The 21,707-nt window shown below is 39.5% G+C and overlaps 1 protein-coding gene across 1 annotated transcript in view; it reads left to right on the top strand.

The window, feature by feature from the left end:
• Positions 1 to 21,707, top strand: part of LOC309686464 (collagen alpha-6(VI) chain-like) — a gene marked incomplete at both ends in the record, with an annotated part of 56,176 nt that overhangs the window by 19,811 nt on the left and 14,658 nt on the right. Inside the window, 15 exons of the mRNA XM_082499164.1 lie at positions 1,628 to 1,681; positions 2,694 to 2,765; positions 2,870 to 2,896; positions 3,258 to 3,302; positions 3,389 to 3,442; positions 4,857 to 4,919; positions 5,316 to 5,381; positions 6,769 to 6,822; positions 7,964 to 8,026; positions 8,121 to 8,183; positions 13,493 to 13,555; positions 15,111 to 15,173; positions 16,179 to 16,229; positions 17,578 to 17,613; positions 20,886 to 20,948. Coding sequence (XP_082355290.1) covers positions 1,628 to 1,681; positions 2,694 to 2,765; positions 2,870 to 2,896; positions 3,258 to 3,302; positions 3,389 to 3,442; positions 4,857 to 4,919; positions 5,316 to 5,381; positions 6,769 to 6,822; positions 7,964 to 8,026; positions 8,121 to 8,183; positions 13,493 to 13,555; positions 15,111 to 15,173; positions 16,179 to 16,229; positions 17,578 to 17,613; positions 20,886 to 20,948 — 837 coding nt within the window. The remainder of the gene's footprint in view (positions 1 to 1,627; positions 1,682 to 2,693; positions 2,766 to 2,869; positions 2,897 to 3,257; positions 3,303 to 3,388; positions 3,443 to 4,856; positions 4,920 to 5,315; positions 5,382 to 6,768; positions 6,823 to 7,963; positions 8,027 to 8,120; positions 8,184 to 13,492; positions 13,556 to 15,110; positions 15,174 to 16,178; positions 16,230 to 17,577; positions 17,614 to 20,885; positions 20,949 to 21,707) is intronic.

Here is a 21,707-nt window from a genome sequence, read left to right on the forward strand (position 1 = left end):
GTGGCCCCGCTAGGGCATAGTAGAGTGGGAGGATGACCTCCCTTGACCTGCTTGCCTTCTTGCAAAGCAGGCCTCTGAATTCAGGTAGGAGCTTTTTGTCCTATGGATCTTTTTTGCACGGGGAAAGGGGAATGAGAGATTGAAAGAAAGTTCTCTCTTATCCTCTGTGCTATACAACAAGGGTCTTCTGAAACATTAGGAGCACTCATTAAGCCTGTGTTGAGACTCAAAGTCCAGGACAGCTGTTTCTAGTGCAGCTTTCATCTGTGTGGAATCATAGGACAATGGAAATGCCCACATTGGATTCAGAATGGTTTGTTTTGCTGATCATATCTCTCCTAAAACAGTTCTCATAAATGATACACATTTTAAAATACTATCCCCACAACTTATTTGTTTACTAGTATCCCTGATTCCTCATGGGCTCCAAACCAGGGTGAACAGTGCACTCACAACTCTTCTATAAGGATATGTTACATGAACTCCTTCAAAAATAATTGGACTAGAATAAAAAATAATATGAAAGAACAATGTTAAATCAGAAACATTAAGAAATTTTGTAAGATTTGTGGTTATAGGCAATATAGTCTGAAAAAAGATCAACTTCTAAAAATCTGCCTGGACTACACAAGGAAGGACTCTACAAAGAAGCTCTAAAATCTCCGCCATATCTATTCAGAAGTATTTCCTGCCTAACATTTATTTGGGGCTTATTTTTTAAAGTAAAGTCCTTTCTTACAAGGGCAGATATCAGACTCTCTGAGGTCAAATCCTTAGTTTGGCATATGTCAAAAGTAATGGCTTGGAGAAGGCATGATTTATCCTGTTGGTGACAGTTGCTCTTTGGTCTTCCTCAACATACTTTCTTGCTTGTCCAGACTGACAAATGTGGAGCCATTAAAGCAATTGATCTCATGCCAGTGTGGAGAAGCTCCAATCATACAATCATAGAACGGTTTGGGTTGGAAGGGACCTTTGAAGATTATCTAGTTCAACCCCTCTCACCGACAAAGATGGAAGAGCAATTGATTAACTACTATTGATACAAAAGACATTCAAGAAGAAACTATTTGAAGCAGAAGTAGCTACTGATGCTTGTTTTCTACCCAAACCAATGAAACATTCTTCATAAAAATACAAAATAAACATTTACGTATGACAGATTATGAATCTTGTACAAGGTTTGTTTTTTTTTTTTTTTCTGTCAGCTTTTAAAGAATCAGTAATTAAGGTATATCTCAGTGTTGTCTTGAAATGTTTAGTTAGTTGCTGGAGACACTTTAAAACTTTAGAAGAGCTTTTCCTGGGGCCTGCAGTGAAAGAAAATTGTTCACCCTGGAGCATCTAATAAAAACAATGGGTCACCTTCAAATTCAAATGTGGGACAAATAATGCATTATTGATGACTTAAACAGTTAGTAACATTAGGGGAAACATTAGGAGAAAAATAATCAGGAAAGAAGTTGTTTGTTATTTAACTTTTCAGCAGTATTTGAAGCCCAGAGTAAGCAGAGGGACAGAATATGCAAAGAACAATATATACCCCCATTTAGTTTTGTCCGAATTCCCCAACTTTTTCTGAAATCAACCAAGTATTACAGCATTCTCTCTCATCTCTTAACTTCAGGGACCCAAAGGTGTTAAAGGCAACCCAGGATATCCTGGAGATGAAGGAGCACCAGTAAGTTTTAACACTTTAAAAACCTGTGTTTGTGAAAACTAAAACTTTTGAATGGGGTAGTGGGTGGGAAAGAGCATCTAAACTAGCTGGACAGTGAGCTTACAAAGCTCTATTACCTTTCAAGGTGAGAACTCCCTCACATCACTTGACTAAAACAGAGACAAGATCATAAAATTTTCAGTAATGTTTCTCGGGATGTAATGTAATTCCAACAACCTGAATATCTTATGTATCTGACTGGGTGGGTGCCTAGTTAGCAAAGATATTTGGGAAATTATTTTTATTCCTGTAGACGACTTCTACAAAAAGCATATTTTTTTGTTTTCCTCATTTTTTTGTGTGTGTGTTTTCCTAAGTTGTTACTGAAAAATCAAAGCCAGTCTTGTATGGGGAAACTAAAAAAAAACCAAAAACAAAACCAACCAAATGAAGACAAAACCAATAATTTTCTACAGAAGGGACTGTTTATAAGCCCGTTCTGGACAGTCATGACCAGCTCTTCGATATAGGCATCCATTTTTAGATATTTTTGGTTATATCCAAATTAGATGTGTTTTTTGAAAACCATCCAAACCATATCCTCTTGATTTAACCAGGTGTTATATTTTTTGATGCTGGTAGGATGCTGAAACAAAGAACATGAAAGGGAAAGAGTCTGGGAAGCGTACTGAAGGCTATGACCATCTCTCAGATTGATGGATACATTTGTTTGCTCCCAAAAAAAGTCAAAATTATAGCAAGGGAGATTAAAAATAATTTAACACTTTCTGGGATACTGCTGATATATTTGATCTTTCCTAGAAGGTCACTGAATTGTGCAGATCTTGCAGTTGCACATTGATGCAACCTCTTTAATGCGCGGTGAACCAGGGAATTTACTGGGGCTACAGTTCTTGAAAAGAAGGCTCTCCAGGACTACAGGACCAGATCTCCCTACCAGATAAATTAGCAGCCAGCTTGTGTAAACCTCACGTAAATTTAAACAATTGGATTCTTCTTTTCTGTCTTTCAGGGCTCAAGAGGACCACCTGGACCACAAGGACGACAAGGCAACATGGGATGTCCAGGCGAAAGAGGTTTAAAGGTTAAACAAAAATTCTGAAAATACTGTTTCATTGTGATTTAGAGTAATCCTTCAATGTTTTTATTACATTTTTTCCTAACTTTTGCCACCTTTTTTCTTTTCAGGGATTCCGAGGATTTCTTGGAAAAAAGGTACAGTATGACTCTAGACAGTCCGAGTTTGTGAATGCAGTATACTTTAGGGCCTTGTCCTGCACTAAATAGAGATTTTGTGAATTTTGCAGAGATGTCAGTGTTAAGTCGATGTTACTTTTTTTAGGCTGCTTTGCAGATATCTGCTGCAGTGCCAGTTTATGGTTGTGCCTAGGGAGCATATGAGGAATGGAACTTCAAGCATTAATTCCTGTGTTTAGTTTTTCTACTGGTTTTTGGTTGGGGTTTTTATGTATTTTTTTTTTTAATCTTGGTCTATGTCACCCTGTTCTTGCTGGACTTTGTAAATGTGCACTGGTTGTTTATGAAAAAAAATTCATGCACATTTGTATTATTTCAGGGTGACAATGGGGAAGATGGGACTGATGGAATTAGAGGTGAAGAGGTACATTATTTTCTTTTTTTTGACTTCTTGACCTCAAAGCTCCCGATTGATAAAAGTGAATTAATATACCATATTTTGTGTTAAAGGGAGCTCCTGGGGTTCCTGGAAAGAAAGGAGAAAAGGGTGACATTGGATATCCGGTAACATTTTGTTATCCTTTATTGGTCAGGGTTTGGATTTAAGAACAATAGTATGGCTATTTTATGAAACTCCCTGTGAGAAATGTCTTTAATAAACTCTCAAGCACAAGGAGTAGACCTTGCACTACAAATTGTTTGCACGTTTTTTATTTGATTTCCTATCAGGAGAGTTGTTATTGGACTTGCAGCATCTGAAAATGAGTAAACTACTGATGCCTGGGTAGCAGGTATTTTTATAAATAAGGTATATAACCAGAAAATAGTTGCCTGTAAGGTGTTTCTATTTAAAAGAGAATTTGAAGAATAATTAGATCTGTTCTTTATAGTCTTCTAGGTAGGCATTTTCTCATAGTTATTGACGGATCAAGTAATATCTGCATATGATTAATTTTTATTTGGCTAAAGATAGATATGAAGCCTCCTACCTCTGTAGTTCCCTGGCAGGTGTACGTACACGAGACAAGAGATTTTTTTATTAGCTTTGTTTGCCAACATCAGATAACTTGTTTTTCATAAAGCACGGAGTAGCCCTGTTGCCTTTCCAGTTACCTTGCAGTCTGAAACAAGGTGTAACTTAGGACTCCAAATGGCAAAAAGAGATACTGCCTTGTGTCAGCTTCAGTAGACGGTTGGAGAATTGACCATCTGTCTTTTCACTGATGAGATACCATTTGTAGAATGGCTAACTGCAGACACTGAATGTTTTGGCTTGGTCCACGTGATAAAAACAATCCTCAGTGGGAACCAAGGTTCAGGCAATCAGTTACTATTTAGCCTCCCCAATTCAATGCCTGCTGTTAGGGATGGCAGGCTGGTGGGTAGCCACCATACAGGTCTGCGCATTAAGAGTTTGAGCTTGCAGGAGCAGCAGCTGGATACCTGTTTCAAGTGTGGGAAACAATACTCTCAAATAACTGCTTGATGCCTCACTTACAGAAAACTGTCTTGCCCTTTCCACCCTTATACAGATGCCCAAGGAGGCACAGGGCTGATTGCTACTCAGAAGACTCTAATTATTCACAGATAAGGCACCATTACATTCAAAATGTGAAATATATGTTAGCATCCACCTTTCAATGATGTAGTCTACAAACAAAGTTCTTTGATATTTGGAATAATTTCTGTTTAATTGCAATAAGTATTTTGAATTTATTCCTTAGTTAAAAAACAAACAAACAAACAAACAACAACAACAAAAGAAAAAAAAATGTTGAGCACAGTGCCTGTTTCTGTATTGCTTCCTGTCCCAGAACCCCCAAGTTTCTGGGATTGTTGGGAGTGGAATTGGGGAAGAGACTGTGAGTGAGTCTATTTAAAAATGAAGGTTGAAAGGTTGGAACTTGGATGTATCTCTTGACAATTCCTGCATGAAAGTAGTGTTTCAGGTTCTTACTGAGATATGTTGTGCTTTCAGGGAAGTCCAGGACCAAGAGGACCCCCTGGAGATCGTGGCCAGAAGGGCTTTCGAGGAGATCCTGTGTGTTTTTTCAAATGCATCATTATTTTCCAGACGCTGGCTGTCGTCTTTTTTGGGCTGATAAGACTTCATACACAGTCACCTGTGCACCAGGGCAAAACTGAGATGTTCTTCCAGTGTGTTCAAGTGATATCAGAATGACCGTAGCATGTCTAATACGTAGGCTTTTTATTAACCTTTCATATTTGTAAATCTCTCTATTGTTTTGCTAAAGAAGAATGTTTTACGGTTTTTAAGTAGTTAATACTACCAAATCCTTGATGTGTTCTCTCTAAACTGAACTCCTTCTAAAGTTGACAGTAATCATCTGCGTTCTGTACGGACTGACTTGTTTATTTAACATCTCAACTTTTTAAGAATAAGCATTCTTACTGGGAGGCTTTTATTTTTTTTCAGGGTAACCCTGGACTGAACAATGCAATAACAGGAGCAAGAGGCTTTGCAGGAGAAGAGGGGGAAGAGGTAATTGTTTTGAAACATGTGGAATTTCTGTAAGATATCTGCTTACTAGTTGTACAGTTTCCTCTTCCTATCTGCACTATTTAGAATGTATCTTTGTCAAGGATATGGGAATTTACCACATGTCATGCTAACAAAGGTCTGAAAAGCTTTTGATCAGAAATACCACTGGAAAGGAATGAATACCACTGTCAACATCAAACCCGCAAAGCAATGGCAAACAGCTGATTTGATTCCAATCAGCAAATTATTTAAATCTTCCACTTTTAAGAGAAGACCCTATGATAGCCACTGAATCTGATGGGCTCTGGGACCTGGGAACTCCTCCTTCCCAATCACTGAAACCCAGTCAAATGCACACTAAGATCTAGGAGGTGTCTCTGTCCCAGTCCAACAGATGCTGCTGCTGCTACTACTGTTTGCAGGTTTGGCCTGTATTCCAGAGACAGATGTACACACACAGAGGACACCAGTGCAGTCAGACCCACAGACTACCACAGACAGAGCACTACCTTTGCCAGCATCCACAAGTAACACAACCAGAACTTATGTGAAACATGTTTAGATAGCAAAGTCCTATTTCTCCTCTCTGGAAGAGGAACATAAGTCCTAACTGTTTGGATTCACAAGCACAACCATATTCACAGATCCCTCAGCTATCAGCATAGCTTCTAAATCCATCCAAGATCCATGCCTGGACCGTTGGCAAGAAAACTGAATACTCTCCTTTCCTTCTCCTGAAATCAGTTGCAGGGGAAGCTCAGCTATGTCCAGGGAAAAGCAAAAGCCACACTTGCACTTAGAGTGAACTGAAAACAGATTTTGTCATCTAGATGACAGACCTGAGAAGAAGGGTCTGGTGTAAATCCCTCGCTGATTTCAGAGAGAGTTAAAATACTGGGTGAGCCTTTTTTCCTGTGATACAACAGCACTAATGCTTGCCTTTTGCGCAATGCTTTCCAGCAAGAATATGCCCTCACAAGTGGTCTGTGTCATTATCCTCACTGCAACAAAGGAAAAAATTGAGGCACAAAAAAAGGAAGTAACTTACCCAATATCAAAGAGCAGACTAGGAGCAGAGCCGGGAATCTGCCAACTGTCTAACCCCCAGCCCTGTGCTCCTAACAAGGGACTGCAGGAATCTTTGAGAGCTGTTATGGTATTTGCCAGATCTGAGATAGTACTATCAGCCAGGCTCATTTAGAAATATGTAACTGGTTGCTTTTGGTGGTCAATGCTATTTACTGAAAGACTTTGACAGACAATGTTGTCATGGGGAAGTCCCACAAGACAGTTTTTGGCAGTCTTAAAAATTTGACGTGCAAAAATGGACAAAAGAAGAAACGAGAAATTGCAGTGATGCTAAGGAAATTAAATTTTCTGCGTACAGGGTGAGAGAGGACAAGAAGGCTCACGTGGCTCACCAGGAGGCATAGGCAACCTGGTAAGTTCCTTTAACAGAGGAAGCTTGTACACAGCGAAAGTGAAAAATAGTTCTTAACTTGCTTGGGCTTGATTTAGTGGGAGAATGCTTTTTAGCCTCTGCCTTGGATGCAGTGTTGACAGCAACATTTAATTTGGTGAGTAGCAATACTCTTATCGTTAAATAAAAATATCTTTTCCTAAGTGATGTTCATAATGGCACTGGAGGCCGAAACTAGACCACTGTGTTCGTAAGTATACATTTTTTGTAAAAAAGCATACATTTTGCATTTGTTTATCTTTTAGCTAAAAAGTTTTAATGAAGTAATTGCAACAATTTATCCACTTTAACAGCATTCATATGATACCTAACTTGGCCTTACAGCATTTGTTTGTTTTACCTTGTCTAAGGGAATACCAGGACAAAGGGGACAACGGGGACCAGAGGTAAGAACTATTCTTTTCTTATGTCTGCCCTTTTCCACATAGGAGCTTAATCAAGAATTTTGAAAAAGAGAATCCAAAGTAGTTGCTATGGATATGTTTGAGAAACATCTTTTTAAATTGATCAGCAGCTTCATCTGGACTTCCATGTGTATGCTTCATGCTATTACACCAAAACACCTGCAGGAGTATGTTGCAAATATTGCATGGATAAAACTGCCAATTTTAGGTATTTATAGCTTGCATGCAAGTGTTGTTAGATACATAAAACTTCTTTTCTCATTTGTTTGTATCAATATTCAGCATTAGGTCTTCAAAAGCAGAAGGTGCTGTTTTTAGTGCTAAGCAAGTCTTTCCCGGTGACTACAGTATGAAAAGAATTTTAATGCCTTACATATTGTCTGCACACAGGATTTTATTTCAAGAACATCATCACTGTGTGGTTTCAGAAGTACTGTCTTTGGATTGTTTTTGCTGTGTTGATTACTAGTTCATTCTGGGTCTGCAGTGTTCAACATGTTGAAGTCAGACTGGTTAGATAGATTCTCTGGAATTTTTCTTCACATCTGTAAATGCAAGAAAATATGTTATCCATAGCAGGAAGATGTAAAGAAAAAAAAATAGACCTTTTTAATACAATAAATCCCAACGTGTTACTGTCTGTTAGGTCACATTAGAAAACCTTAACAAGACAAAGATTTACTGTCATTTAAAAACAGGGCAATCATGGACAGCCTGGTCAGTATGGCTTGCAAGGCAAACAAGGTTACAAAGGACCTCAGGTAAACATTATTATTATTCACAAAAGGAAAAAAAAATGCAGCACTAATGGGTTGTGTATATTAACTGAACTCTTTTGTACATTTCTTTTTTTAGGGTCAAGAAGGCATTAACGGTCCAAAAGGACAGAAAGGGAGACCAGGACCTAAGGGTCCTCCAGTAAGTAACATAGTGAAAACATGCTGTGTTGTTTAATTGTAAGGTACTGGATATGTAACCAACTGAGGATTGCAATCTGAATGTTTTTCATTACATTGATTTTTCAAGTTTTTTTTCAGTACATGGTATTAACCAGAAAAGGAGATACATATTGCTAAGAGAAAAAAGCAAAAAAGAAATTCCATAAAACTTAATTATTACTGATAAAACAGGAGCTTTCTAATAATTCCACCTTCCTAGCAATAGTGGAGAAAAAAGCGATATTGTTAGGCACTTCTCCTGCACCAGTATTTTTTCCAAGCTGTAATAAATTCTGCAATTAATACCTAATACGTTGTGGTAGTTATCTATAACAAGCTATTAACAAAGGACTTGACAGTTTCATTCTAGTAAGCTAAGACAGAAAAAGAGAAGAAAGGTCACAGATTTGGCCATGCAGAAACTATCAAGTATGAATTATGTTTTTTCTAACAATTATCATCATTTTAGTTCCTAGGAATTCTAGTTCGTTCACTGGCGAAAACCTATCTTAGAGAGCTTGTCATCTGCCTTTGCTCCTTAGCTTCCTTTCTGGGTGTAAATCTTGTTCCAAGTGCTGTAGCACACTTTTTTTTTTTTTTTATAAGGACTGGCTTTCAAGAGAGGCAGTGGTATGGATGTTTTGCTCTGAGTGTATTAACCTCTTTGTTGTTCATGCTCTGACTTCCTACAACCTTCTGTGCGTTGTCAACCGATCTGTAGAATTGCAGTTGAATACTTTAAATCAAAAGCAAAGTGAACAGAATGATTTTCACAATCCAGTGGAATAATTTGGCCAGACAGGATAAAAGTTGGTGGCTAAACACATCAAGTAATAGATAAGAACTAATACCTCTCAAGTGTGTGTTCCCGTAAGCCCTCTTGTTGGATTCCTGGTGATAGGCTTCCCAGTAACACCCAAATCCCAGGAGAATCCCTTGCTCACTCACTTCTTTCTCTGAAACTAAAATTCTCTCCTCTGTCAACTGCCAAATGTTTCCCATCTCCCACACAGCCATGTGTTTTCATGAACTCTCTTCCCTTGTACTTCAGACATTTTCAGGAGGATGTGGGGAAAGGGAAGTACAGTTGCTGCCTTTTGTTCTGAGCAGATCAACGGTCATGAAACCTGCTCAACCTCCTGCTTTCCGATCTGATTGCCCCTGCTCTGAACTCACTGGCAGGGCTACTGGGTGGAAAGCAGGAGAGGGGTGAAGGATGTTATTCTCTGCAGGGTTTTTGTCACACTCATTTGTACAGTGTAGACCTCACCCACAGAAATTTTCCCCGTTCCTGATCAATAGCTGTCTGGTACGTTAAGGAGACAATGCTGAGTTCCTACCCGTGACAATGCTGAGTTCCTACCCGTGACAATGCTGAGTTCCTACCCGTGGCAGCTTTCCCACATCTCCCTCTGTCCCTCAATTTGCTATTTCCTGTTGTCCTTTTGAAAATAAATGCTGACAGGATTCAAGCAAATTGTTGCTTCTCAGTAAAAAAAGAGTGAAAATACTAGTTGCTCTATATGAGGGAGTACAAGTTAAACTGCTTATGTGGCTCCATTTTGTTGAAATGCCAGTCCATGAGTGGCTTTAAGGAGATGAGTATTGTTTTCATTGTAACATTGTTCCCTGAGACTTTGGTGTTGAAAACATAATTACAAATATGAAAGGGAGAGGTCATATTGATGAAAGCATAAGGTTTCTACCTGGTATCTGTGTTTTCTACCAAATTAATGCCTGATTTTTTTAGAACCTCATCCTGTAGAATTTGAAGCTACATTTTAGTTGGGGACAACCTTGGTGGTGCATAGTCATGGTCTCTATAAGCCTTTTTTAGAATCAAATATAATACACTGTGACTATCATGCCCTACCCAACTTCTGATGTGAGCACCAAGTTTGCAACATACTGGTTTTGAACTGTCAGTGTGCTGTAGATCACTCACATATGTTCTCTTTGCTATTCTGTTGCCAAATTCTGAGATTGTCATGGCAAAGAAAAACTGTTTTCACTTGTTTTTTTCTGAGGTCACACAACATTCAAGTCTAGATAATATTTGTGTACTTATCCATAAAAATTCTGTCTTTCTGTCATGAGAACAAGACTCTTAAAGCAAGATTTTCTGCAGGCATGAAATGCTTGTTATTATTAGCATCTTGAATGCTTCCTTGATGTGACAGTTAATTAATTTTTTATATGCAGTCTTGTTTAAAGTTATATTTCCCAGCAAACAATTTACCATGGGAACCATCTGCTTATCTTTATCTTCCTCTGCCAATAGTGAGCTGAGGAGGCTTCAGTTCAGCTTATGAACCACATGTCTCGGTTGAATTTCACTTATTTTTGTCAGTTCTGTCCAAAAGGTGTACATTTTTCTCACTGTCTTCAGTGTTCTGAAATCCAAGGGATTTTGATTGAACTCGCTGTGTAGATGTTAATGTTGTGTTTATTTGCAAGTGTGGTGTTCAGTGACCAAAAAGAAAATTGATTTCCCGTCTTCCAATTAGCACTTAAATTGTCATGCTTCATGAGGTGGGTCACAACCACCAACCAGTGACTAGGACTACTTTTTTTCCTTGCCCAGTATTTGAAAACCTTTTCTTAAAGGAATCTTGTATCAGAATATTTTTACACAATACATTATGTGTTGGCATATGGCACTCGGGACTGCTATTGTGTTTTTAATGATGTCCTTAGTGATTCCTCTCCTCCCCATAGCAGAAGTGCCATTATTTTAGGAAGTGGAGCCACATCCTGTTAGAAAAAAGCATCTGAGACCCAAATAGCCCTGGGCTGAGCAGCAGCAGAGGAGAAACAGGCAGAAGCAGAGGGGCAGGGGTAGATTTTCTCAGGAACGCAGAGCAGGTCACGAAAACACTTTAAGAGCAAAGGCCTAGTCAAATTGCTGAATCCATTAGACTTTGTTTTGTCTCACTTTCTTTCCTGCTGTAATTCACCAAAAGGAAACTGCTTCTTGTTCTGGTAATACGATTTTTCCCCAGGAATGAATGCCACATGGTTATGCAATTCCTTATATCTACAAAGATGTTTGTGGTCAATAATACTTTTGTTATCTGACCATATCAACTTGCTTTTGTTTGGAAACACATACACAGTCATTTGAAGCATTTCAGCTGAAAATACAATGCTGTATTACAGGAAGACATTGTATTCTTTTATTTTGATGGCATTATTATCTGAAATGATTCTAGTCTGTGGCCTTTTAATCTTTTCACTCAAGTTAACTGTTCTAGTTTTCATTTGTGTTTTACATATTATGTGATATGTTGGTCTGGGCAGTGGAGAATCACAGAATCACAGAATTTTCAGAGTTGGAAGGGACCTCCAGAGATCATCTAGTCCAACTCCCCTGCCAAAGCAGGATTGCCCAGAGCACATTACTCAGGACTGCATCCAGGCGGGTCTTGAAAATCTCCAGAGAAGGGGACTCCACAACCTCCCTGGGCAGCCTGTGCCAGTGCTCTGTCACCCTCACCGTAAAGAAGTTTTTCCGTGTATTTGAACGGAACTTCCTGTGTTCTAACTTGTGCCCATAAGCATTGCACTTTCTGATGTCCCTCCCCCTAACGACTCAGTGATCTGCAAGATACAAAGAATTTTTAATATTTCTACTCTGTGTTTTAGAATACAAATATTTAATTCACATTCCAATCCTCACCTAAGCCCACTGAACACCACTCCGCATTGCTTGAGTTTTGTTAAATAAAGTTACTGCAGTTATTTGATAGCTTTACGGGTAGTATCCCTAGCTACAGTACTCTCACTGGTGTAAGCCTTACTTAGCATATAGTCAAATCAATTTCCAGGCCCGCTCCACCCCCCTGAGGGATGATAGAGATAGAAATCTTCATGTATCTGTCCTATATAGAGAAAAATGTGCTTGTCACTGCATCCATTGTAAAGAGAATGCAGAAGAGTACTTTTCCTCTTCGTTACCCTGTAATGAGATATATTCATTTAAAAAGATGCTAAAGAAATGGAGAAGACTCTATCTTCCTGTCTGTGCGTTTTCTACACCTGTTTAAAAAAAAATGAAAAAATGCACGGGCTTCTTTAGAAACACATTAGTTTTGGTTCTTGAGATCAGTTACATACAAAGGTCCTTGGTTACGTTCAGTAACAGAAGGCATCAATCACAGCTTCTGGAAGCCAGCTGTGAAGGGCTGGGAGGGTAGATCTGCCTTTGCTCTGATGTATCATCCAAACCCCACATCTGTTGATTTTCTTCAGAAAATATTTAGAATAGTGTGGCTTTCTTTAGAATACTGGGGCAGCTGCTCTTTGCCTACAAATATGATGCCAAGATGCTAACTAGGCTTGCTCAAGCAAAGTTCTCGTTGCTTCTGATGCAGTACAGGCTCTCCTGTAATAGGGGTCAGTATTTTGCCCTGCAGGTTTTTGAATGGCCATGTTGATGGACAGCTGCTAGCCATTTTGTTGAGATATTTTTGCTAATTATAGAGTATAAGGACAGATAATAGTACTTGTTTGGAACTGACAGAAGAAAAGATTGGTATGATGAAGACTAGAAAAAATGTGCCACCCAATGAAAGTAATAATGGTCTCTATGTTTTTAGAGCTTCTGCTATTTAAGGGAGGGGAAAGGAAGAAGTGGAGTGTGCTATTTTACAACCAGGAAGCTAAGTTTTCTTTGCATTGGCTGACTAATCCCTGCCAAATGCCTGGAGGAAAGCATTTAGTTGGCACTATATGAGTTGGTCATTGCCATTCTGCAGCCGGATATTTCAGAGAGACGATATACTTAAGGATGTGGCAAAGTTTGGTTAAGCCAAACTCTTGTTATATCAAAAATACTTACATTGGATTAAAGTCCTGGAGAAAATAGGATCATGTTCTCTGACCCACTTTCAAGACAAATTCTATCAATATCCTTCATTTTAACTTACATGTAATAGAATAGCACCTACAGTTTTCTTCTGGTTAGTTTCCTCCATAGTCATTCTGTTCAGCTGTGGATTGCAGATGAATCCCAGAATCAAACGGGAAGCTTGAACTGGAGGTAGAAGCTGATCTTATTGATATGTCATCTTATGTGTTATCTGGATGATCAACCTGTTTCCTGGAACCTTGAGGGCTCCTTTCTAAGGGAGGGCTGTAAGGACAGGTAGATACTGATTATGTAGCCTACAAATTTTGTGGCATTAGTCAATTTTTATAAAATGTAAGTCCAAACTGAGAAAGAATCTGTGTGTTTTGTCTGCTTTCTTATGTTACATTGTAGTATTTGTCTCCTTTTATCTATTTCAGAATGAACCAGGAGGTATGGGTCTGGCAGGGACTCCTGGAGATCCTGGGAAAACAGGAATTAAAGTAAGTTCCCTTAGTTAAACTACTGTATTGTTGTTGATTTAAAAAATGGCTTGCCTATTCTGTTCTTGGGATCCAAATCTGGAACTATTTCCCAGGCAAAAGTCCAGGGGATGTCTGCAGGATGAGTCTCTTGGTCTGAGTAGCAATTGTGTTTAAATAAGTTTAAATAAGCTTTATCATGTTTGGTTTTGGATTGCAGTTTGTATGGTACTTAAATTCCTTTGAAAAAAACAAACAAGCAAGCCCAGCCACCACAATATGCACGTTAGTAATGGCTCTGGCCACAGCTGCAGCCACAGCTGTCCAGAGCTTTTCAAGGGTGTAAGCTTCTTAGGTCTTGACTTACTTTTATTTGAAAAGCCTCTTTCTGCCAAAGTGTGAACTAGAAAGTTCAGGGAAACAGAGCTTTAAATGAATTTTGTTTCATCTATTGAACCTTTAGGTGTAACTTTTACTCTCTGGATAGTTTGTTAATTCTGTAAATTGATAAGCTGTTTGTAAGCGCTTTATAAGGCTGCTATCATTTGCATGGTAAACCATATTATGTTGTGTAGTTCTTCCATTAGGACCTAACAGTCCATGTTTATTTGATTTACTCTTCCCAAAAGAAATTGTAAGCTCTGTGCCAGACTAAGCTATTAAAGGGTGTGGGGCAAAGCTTCACATAACCAGAGATCAGAAGTGATTCCAATAAAAGTATTATAATGGAGTTTCAGTGTTCCCTTTTAACTCAAACTTTCAGAATCATGATAAGCCAAGAATCCAAAAGACAAATGCCTGACAAAATTTAAAGTAACGGTCTTTATGGTGAAAGTGTAAGATATTTGCAATGCTTTATTTATGCATTTTAGGATTTGTAGGATATCTCAAAAGTAAACAATCGTCATTTTCATAAGCATAAATTTGGGTGTCTCAGTATATACACAAAACCTCACCTTTTGGGTGAGATCACTCAGTCTAGCATTTGCACATCTAAATAAAGGATAAATGCAAAGTAGCTTTTAACATAAAAGTTGGGTTTCAGGTACTTTTTTACCTGCAATTCTGAGGCTGCTTATCTGATTTTACAACTCATAAGAAAGTAGCTTGAAGGTAATAGTGTTGTTATATCTTCTTTCAGGTTAGTCAAATTCCTTCATATTTGAGGATGAGTGTGTGGGGTTTGTCAACTGGTATAGTCAGATAGTTATTCCACAGGATGAAGGAAATTCTTCCATGCCTTTTGAAATTGGATTGTAAGACTGTAAGCTGACTTTTTGGAGCCAGTGATTTTACCCCTTTAATACTTATAATTTGTCATCCTTTAATAGAGGCTGTTTGATCTGACACTAGAAATGTTTTGTTCTTTGGTTTGGAAATCATATATTCTTTGAAAAAATTTGCCCATATTATGAAAACATCCCTGTATTTAGAGAGTTGAAGAAGGACCTTCAATACAATATTTCAGATTTCCTTCGCAGAACGTAATTTTGAAATTCACAGTATCCCTTTAACCAAGCATAACTCAAATGAGTATGGGAATGGTTTACTTAATTATTTTATTTTTTTTTAATAGGGACAACCTGGCGATCCAGGACCAAAAGGAGAAAGAGGCCCATATGGTTTGCGTGGAAGGCAGGTTTGTACTTTTATTTTTATTCTTATGCTGCTTATTTTGACTACACCAGACCTAAAGCAGGAGGCCTGTCCTAAAAGAGATATAACTCATGAAAAATTTAAATTTCATTAATTAAGACCTCATATTAAGTGTAATAATAGAGAGAATATGGATTTTTTTCGTTCCAAATAACTGAGAGAATATCAATTTTAAGCTACTTTTTGCTGTGAGTCTCCTAACAATTATATTAGAGTTATTCTGAATGAAAACAGGTGTGAATTACAAGTGCAGATATGACCCCAAGCCTTTGGTGCATTCTAATGTAATATTACAATATTTCTATTAGTGGTATGGGGAAGAAAAATCGTTTGAGTTAGTAAATGGAGAATGACCGGGTGCTTTAGGTTTTGAGTTTGAAACTTTCTGTCTCTGATATTTTGGAATGTGGTTCTAATTGTGCTGGTTGTGAAGAGAACATAAGAGTTTGATTGTTTTCTAGTAGCAGTATAAAAATGCAGTTTCTTTTGGGGCTAGATTTTCTAAAGATTTGCTTTGAGGTGCAGTTAGAGACAGTGCAGTAGTATTTTCAGAGTAATCAATGATTGCAAGAGGAGATATTTTTTTTGTGGATTTAGCTTTCTCCTCTATGTATTCCTTCCCTTCTGTTAGACTGAGTCAGCTTTGGAGACGATGTTGTACATATTCCCACCATCCTTCTTGTCTTTGCGGGTCAAGCCAGGACCAAATTCTACCTTTGTGTTCACTTCTAAGCTCTTACTTCCCACGAACTGCAGAGATTTTGCTTCTCTTTGGATTGGTTCAGGGGCACAGCGTGCATATGTATGAGGTGAAATGGAGTAGAAGTCATCTTGTTCCTCCTCAATGTATTGCAATTCCTTACATCAGACTTCCTGTGGTTCTGTACTCCAAGGCACTTGAATTAACACCTGGTCAGTAAATTAAGGTGCAAATAGACACAAGAAGAGTACAAATGCAAATACCGAAATAAAAATGGTCTGTTTGCAGGGAGAAGATGGTGCTTTTGGATATGGCCTACCTGGAGAAAAAGGAGTGAAGGTAAAACTGAAAGAGGAATCAGAAGGAAATTGTTATTTTCTCCATTATTTTTGAAGTGATGTATAAGAGGGAAAGCTAGGGGAAATGCAAACAACAAACACCATTTAGAGGTATTTGAATTTCATCCCAAGGGATATGGATAGAACTCTAACCTACACAACTACTGATTGTATTTCGAATTATCACTCACTGTGACTAATTCACTAGCTTTTCTATATAAGCACATACCTGAGACTAAACAATGAATTGCTAAAATCAGTGTGGTTCACAGGGCGTTTTGCACCCTTAACCTTGGACTATAAGGTCCCTGTGGCCAAGAGCCATCATTTGTCATGCTGATGAAGCTAGTTCATATCATGATTCTAGAATATATTATTGGTAGTGGTTGTAGGATGCAGGAGGCTTCAGTAGATTTTTAAATAGATCTTGATGCTTTCAGAAGCAGGATTATATGATGTTTTGGCAGAAAAGCCAGTCCGATCACCTAGCAAGTTTCCTTCCAGTTTTATATTCCTACAATTTATAAGAGCTGGTGACTGCAAAACTGTCTTTTATTCAGAATACATCTAAAGAAGCTATTAAGCTCCTTTATGCAGACAACTGAAACACAAGTTATGCTCTGCAAAAAGTCATTGGCAAGGTCCTGGTGAGAAGTGAGCATTGTGGCCTTTGAGGTTTCCTTGGGAAGAACCAGAGACTGTGGCAATTGTTGGTGAAACCGTGAGCAAGGAATGTGTGGGAAGGAGAAGACAAACTGGAGGTGCTCATCCCACACACTGACAGAGGCATTAGGTCTTGAGACATTCTGGAGAGAGATTTTGGATCCAGCAAGGCTAAATGAGCCATGAGCCTGTCCCCTGAATTCAAAAAACTCAGAGTTGTTGTCGTCCTTAAATGTTGCTCGTATGGCACATTGTGTCCGTACAAGACAATGTCTCCTAGCCAACATGAAGCTCTTGCTAGTACGTTTTCTGGAAATGAAAAATACAGCTTGGCATATCACCACCAACAAATACCAGCCTCTGCCCTACATCTAATTTACTAGAAACATACCTCAAGAATTTTCATGTGCTAAGATTGGTCCCCTTTAGCTGCCAGTGTAAGGGAAATTTCACTCTTTATTCATGACTGGAACAAGCTAAAGCTATAAGTAGATCCTCATCAGCAGTAGTTTATATATATGTGTGTGTATATTTCCATATAAGTTACATATGCAGTGTATGTATTATACATAATGTTAGTATTAATGCGTATACATACAAAACAGCACATTGCTTTCAAATGACAATTACGAAAACACACTGGGATGACACTGTGAATTTAATTATCTCTACTCTCTATGTTACAGGGAAATAAAGGATTTCCTGGAGATTTTGGACGAAAGGTATATGTTGTTTTTTTACCTCAACAGTTCTCTGGCTTTCATATATGTTAGCTTAAATAATTTGTTCTTTACTGCATTGTGGTTATATGGGTGTAACTCAGATGTAGCTGATAGAATTATGCCATTCCAAAAATGGCTGATACTATTGCCAATATTTCTTTTTAAAAATTAGAATAGTTTTTGTAGATAAATTTCTATGCATTGATTGAATTTTTCGGGCATTTTGTGAAAAGAAGTAGGATTCAGTTTTGGTTAAAGGAGAGGGAGGCATAACCTGTGTAAGTGGTAAATGACTGAAAGCTTTCATCTGCCATTCTCCCCTTTCCAGCCAGTAAGTGCTAAATAAAAACAGAGCAGGTGTTTTGCTGTGTTTTGCTGGGAGGAACAATCTGATGCTGGCTGCTTTACAATGAAGCAACTTTCACAAAGACATGGAAAGGGAAGGTTCAAGCATCCTGAATGAGCCCTAACTTTGAGGGAAACAGTCTAGATTGAAATGGTTTTTGGAAAGCCCACCTATTGTTTGCCTTTGTCCCTCTTATAGTTTACTCATCAAAGTTGCTCCATGTGCAGTCTTTTCAGGAAGGTTTGAATAGCAACCAGTGCGACTAAGAAAAGGTGACAGGTGGTAGTTGTAGGCAACCCTCTTCTGAGAGGTACGGACACACTCATTTTCTGGCCTGATGCACTCTCTAGGGAGGTGTGTGCTGCTTGCCAGGGGCTCATATCAGGGAAGTAACTGAGAGACTACCAAACCTCACGCAGTCCTCAGACTATTATCCGCTGCTGATGGTCTGCGTGGGCACCAGTGATGCAGCTGAGAGCAGCCTGAAGGCTATCAAGAAAGATTATAAAGCCCTGTGAGCAGTGGTCAAAGACTCTGGAGCACAGGTAGTTTTTTCATCATTCCTCCTGGTCAAAGGGAAGGGGGTTGATAGGGCCCGGCGAATCTGGCAAATCTACAGATTTCTATAGAAATAAATAAATCTACCGGCTACAGCCAGGGGTATGGCTTCTTAGATCATGGGACTCACTTTGAGAAACCTGGTCTACTGGGGCCAGATGGGGTCCACCTGTCAGAAAAGGGGAAGAACATCTTTGGTCAAGGCTTACCAACCTTGTAAAGAGGGCTTTAAACTAGAGTTGCTGGGGAACAGGAATCAGAATCCATCCCACTCCTACCAGTGCAATGCTAATACCAGTAGTAGAGGCCCAAAACCTGGAAATGGGTTGCAGGTCAGCAGGAGAGCACATGGAGTTCAGCTTAAAGGAAAAATAGCCACTCCAGCCAGGGAGTTAGATTTGTCAGGGGCCCAACTAAAATGCCTCTGTGCAAATGAACATAGCATGGGGGACAAACAAGAAGAGTTAGAGACACACACACCTGCAAGACTATGATCTAACTGGCATCATGGAGACACAGTGGGATGGCTTCTATAACTGGAGTGTTGAAATGGATGGGTACAGACTCTTCAGGAAGGACAGGCAGGGGAGACAAGGAGGAGGTGTCGCCCTCTATGTCAAGCACCAGCTGGAGTGCAAGGACCTCTGCTTGGCTATGGATGAGAAGCTGACTGAGAGCTTATGTGTCAAGACTAAGGGAAGGGCAGGGACAGGTGATGTTACAGTGGGGAATGTGCTACAGGCCACCTGACCAGGAAGACTGAGCCGATGAGGCCGTTTATAGACAGATAGGAGTAGCCTCACATTCACAAGCCCTCGTCCTCATGGGGAACTTCAGCCACCCGATGTCTGTTGGAAGGATAACACAGCAGGGCGTAAGCAATCCAGGAGGTTCCTGGAATGCGTTGATGATAACTTTCTTCAAGTGATAGAGGAGCCAACAAGGAGAGGTGCCATGCTGAACTTTGTTCTCACCAACAAGGAGGGGCTAGTGGGGAACGTCATGCTCAAGGGCAGCCTTGGCATCATGAGATGGCAGAGTTTGAGATCCTTAGAGCAGCGAGGAGAGTGCACAGCAAGCTTGCTACCCTGGACTTCAGGAGAACAGACTTTGGCCTCTTCAGAGATCTGCTTGATGGAGTACAGTGGGATAAAGCCCTGGAAGGAAGAGGGACCCAAGAAAGCTGTCTAATATCCAAGGACCACCTCCTCCAAGCTCAGGAGCAGTGCATCCTGACAAAGAGGAATTCAGGCAAAAACGCCAGGACACCTGCGTGGATGAACAAGGAGCTCCTGGACAATCTCAAACGGAAAAAGGAACCCTACAGAGGGTGGAAGCAAGGACAGGTAGCCTGGGAGGAGTACGGGGAAATTGCCTGAGCAGCCAGGGATCAGGTTAGGAAAACTAAAGCCCAGGTAGAGTTAAATCTGGTCAGACGCATCAGGGGCAACAAGAAAGCCTTCTATAGGTATATTAGTGACAAAAGGAAGACTAGGGAAAATGTAGGCCCACTCAGGAAGGAAATGGGATACATGGTCACCCAGGACATGGAGAAGGCTGAGGTACTCAATGAATTTTTTGCCTTGGTCTTCACTGGTAAGGGTGCTAAGCACACTGCCCAAGTTGCAGAAGGTGACAGCAAAGGCAGAGACTGGGAGAATGAGGTACTGCCCACTGTAGGAGAAGACCAGGTTTGAGACCAGCTGAGGAACCTGAAGGTGCACAAGTCCATGGGACCTGATGAGGTTCATCTGTGGGTCCTAAGGGAACTCGCGGATGAAGTTGCCAAGCCACTATCCATCATATTTGAGAAGTCATGGCAGTCTGATGAAGTTCCCACTGACTGGAAAAGGGGAAACATAACCCCTATTTTTAAAAAGGTTAAAAAAGAAGAGCCAGGGAACTACAGGCCAGTCAATCTCACCTCTGTGCCTCATGAGAAATCAGTGTGCTTTAATAAACAAATAGATAAATCACATTTTGGAAGCAGCACACTTCTGCCAAAGAAGGCATTATTTGGAGACAATACACTGCAGTCTACAATGTGGTTTTGGCAGATTAGAGGGAGAAGTGCTTTCACTTGTGTGAAACAAGATGTTGCCTGTCTTCTGTTACGTTACGATGTCGCATTGAAGTAACTGCTTCACCTCATTTTCTTTTTCCCTGGTGAAAAATCATTGGCTGGTCATTGTGTAGGTTTGGTTTGTTTTTTTTTTTTACATTATTCCATGACTAATTTTTTGTGTGCAATCTTTCATATCCCTGTGTTTCGGTGGAAGAATGCTGTCATAATTTCTGGAGAAGTTTGCATTTTTATCAGAAGAGCCTATTTTCACATTTTAACTAGATTTTTTTTCCAATTAACTAGGGTGAAGCTGGGGACAATGGAATTCCAGGGGAACGTGGACTAAAAGGATATAGAGGGAGAATGGCAAGTACCTTATCATTGCTGTTCTTCAATGGATTTTTTTTTAATAGGCTCCTCCTTGATGTGGGGATGGCACACTTGTGTTGATTTTTAGAAGTTGTCTGTCATTTTCAAAGGCTGCTAATGCTGTCCCTGTGTACATCACACTAAACAGAAACAATGACTATTTCTGAATGTCCTCCTGCTGTTCCAATTCACTTCCCTTCTATGCCTTTTAGACAAAAAAAAAACACTGTAGAAGAAATTTGTTGGTTTAAGAGCAGTGTGATGATCCCATTTATTCCCCATTGACTTCTTTGTCCTGATTTTTCTGGCTTCTTGTGTGTTTCTTTCTCCTTTTTTCCCCCAAGCTTTTCCACGGCTGAATATTAACTTCAGATCTCCTCTGGTGTGACAGTGGGTTACAGGGGCTGACTGCTCCCCACAGAAAGGAGAGCTGGTAGCTGTGGGTGGTAACAAACCAGAAAGAGTTCAGTCCCACTGAACTGTTTTTACCCAGCACTGCTTTTCCAAAAAGGCCAGAAATCAAACTAGGCTCTTGCCACTAATAGCAAAGATGTGCATGTGCTAATTTTATTTTGAGGGTTGTATTTCTAAATGGGCTTCGAACATATTGGATGAATAATGCACTTAACAAAAATGAGCTGAACTACTGGAAGAAAACTGGTGCTTTGATGCTATCAGGTTCTTTATCTCTTAAAAATGTAAATTATGTCAGACCTTCTGCTATTCTTTCTTACTTCTCATTTACACTAAAGTCAG

The sequence above is a fragment of the Vanellus vanellus genome, assembly GCF_965231255.1.
Source record: "Vanellus vanellus genome assembly, chromosome: 2".
Lineage (NCBI taxonomy): Eukaryota > Metazoa > Chordata > Aves > Charadriiformes > Charadriidae > Vanellus > Vanellus vanellus.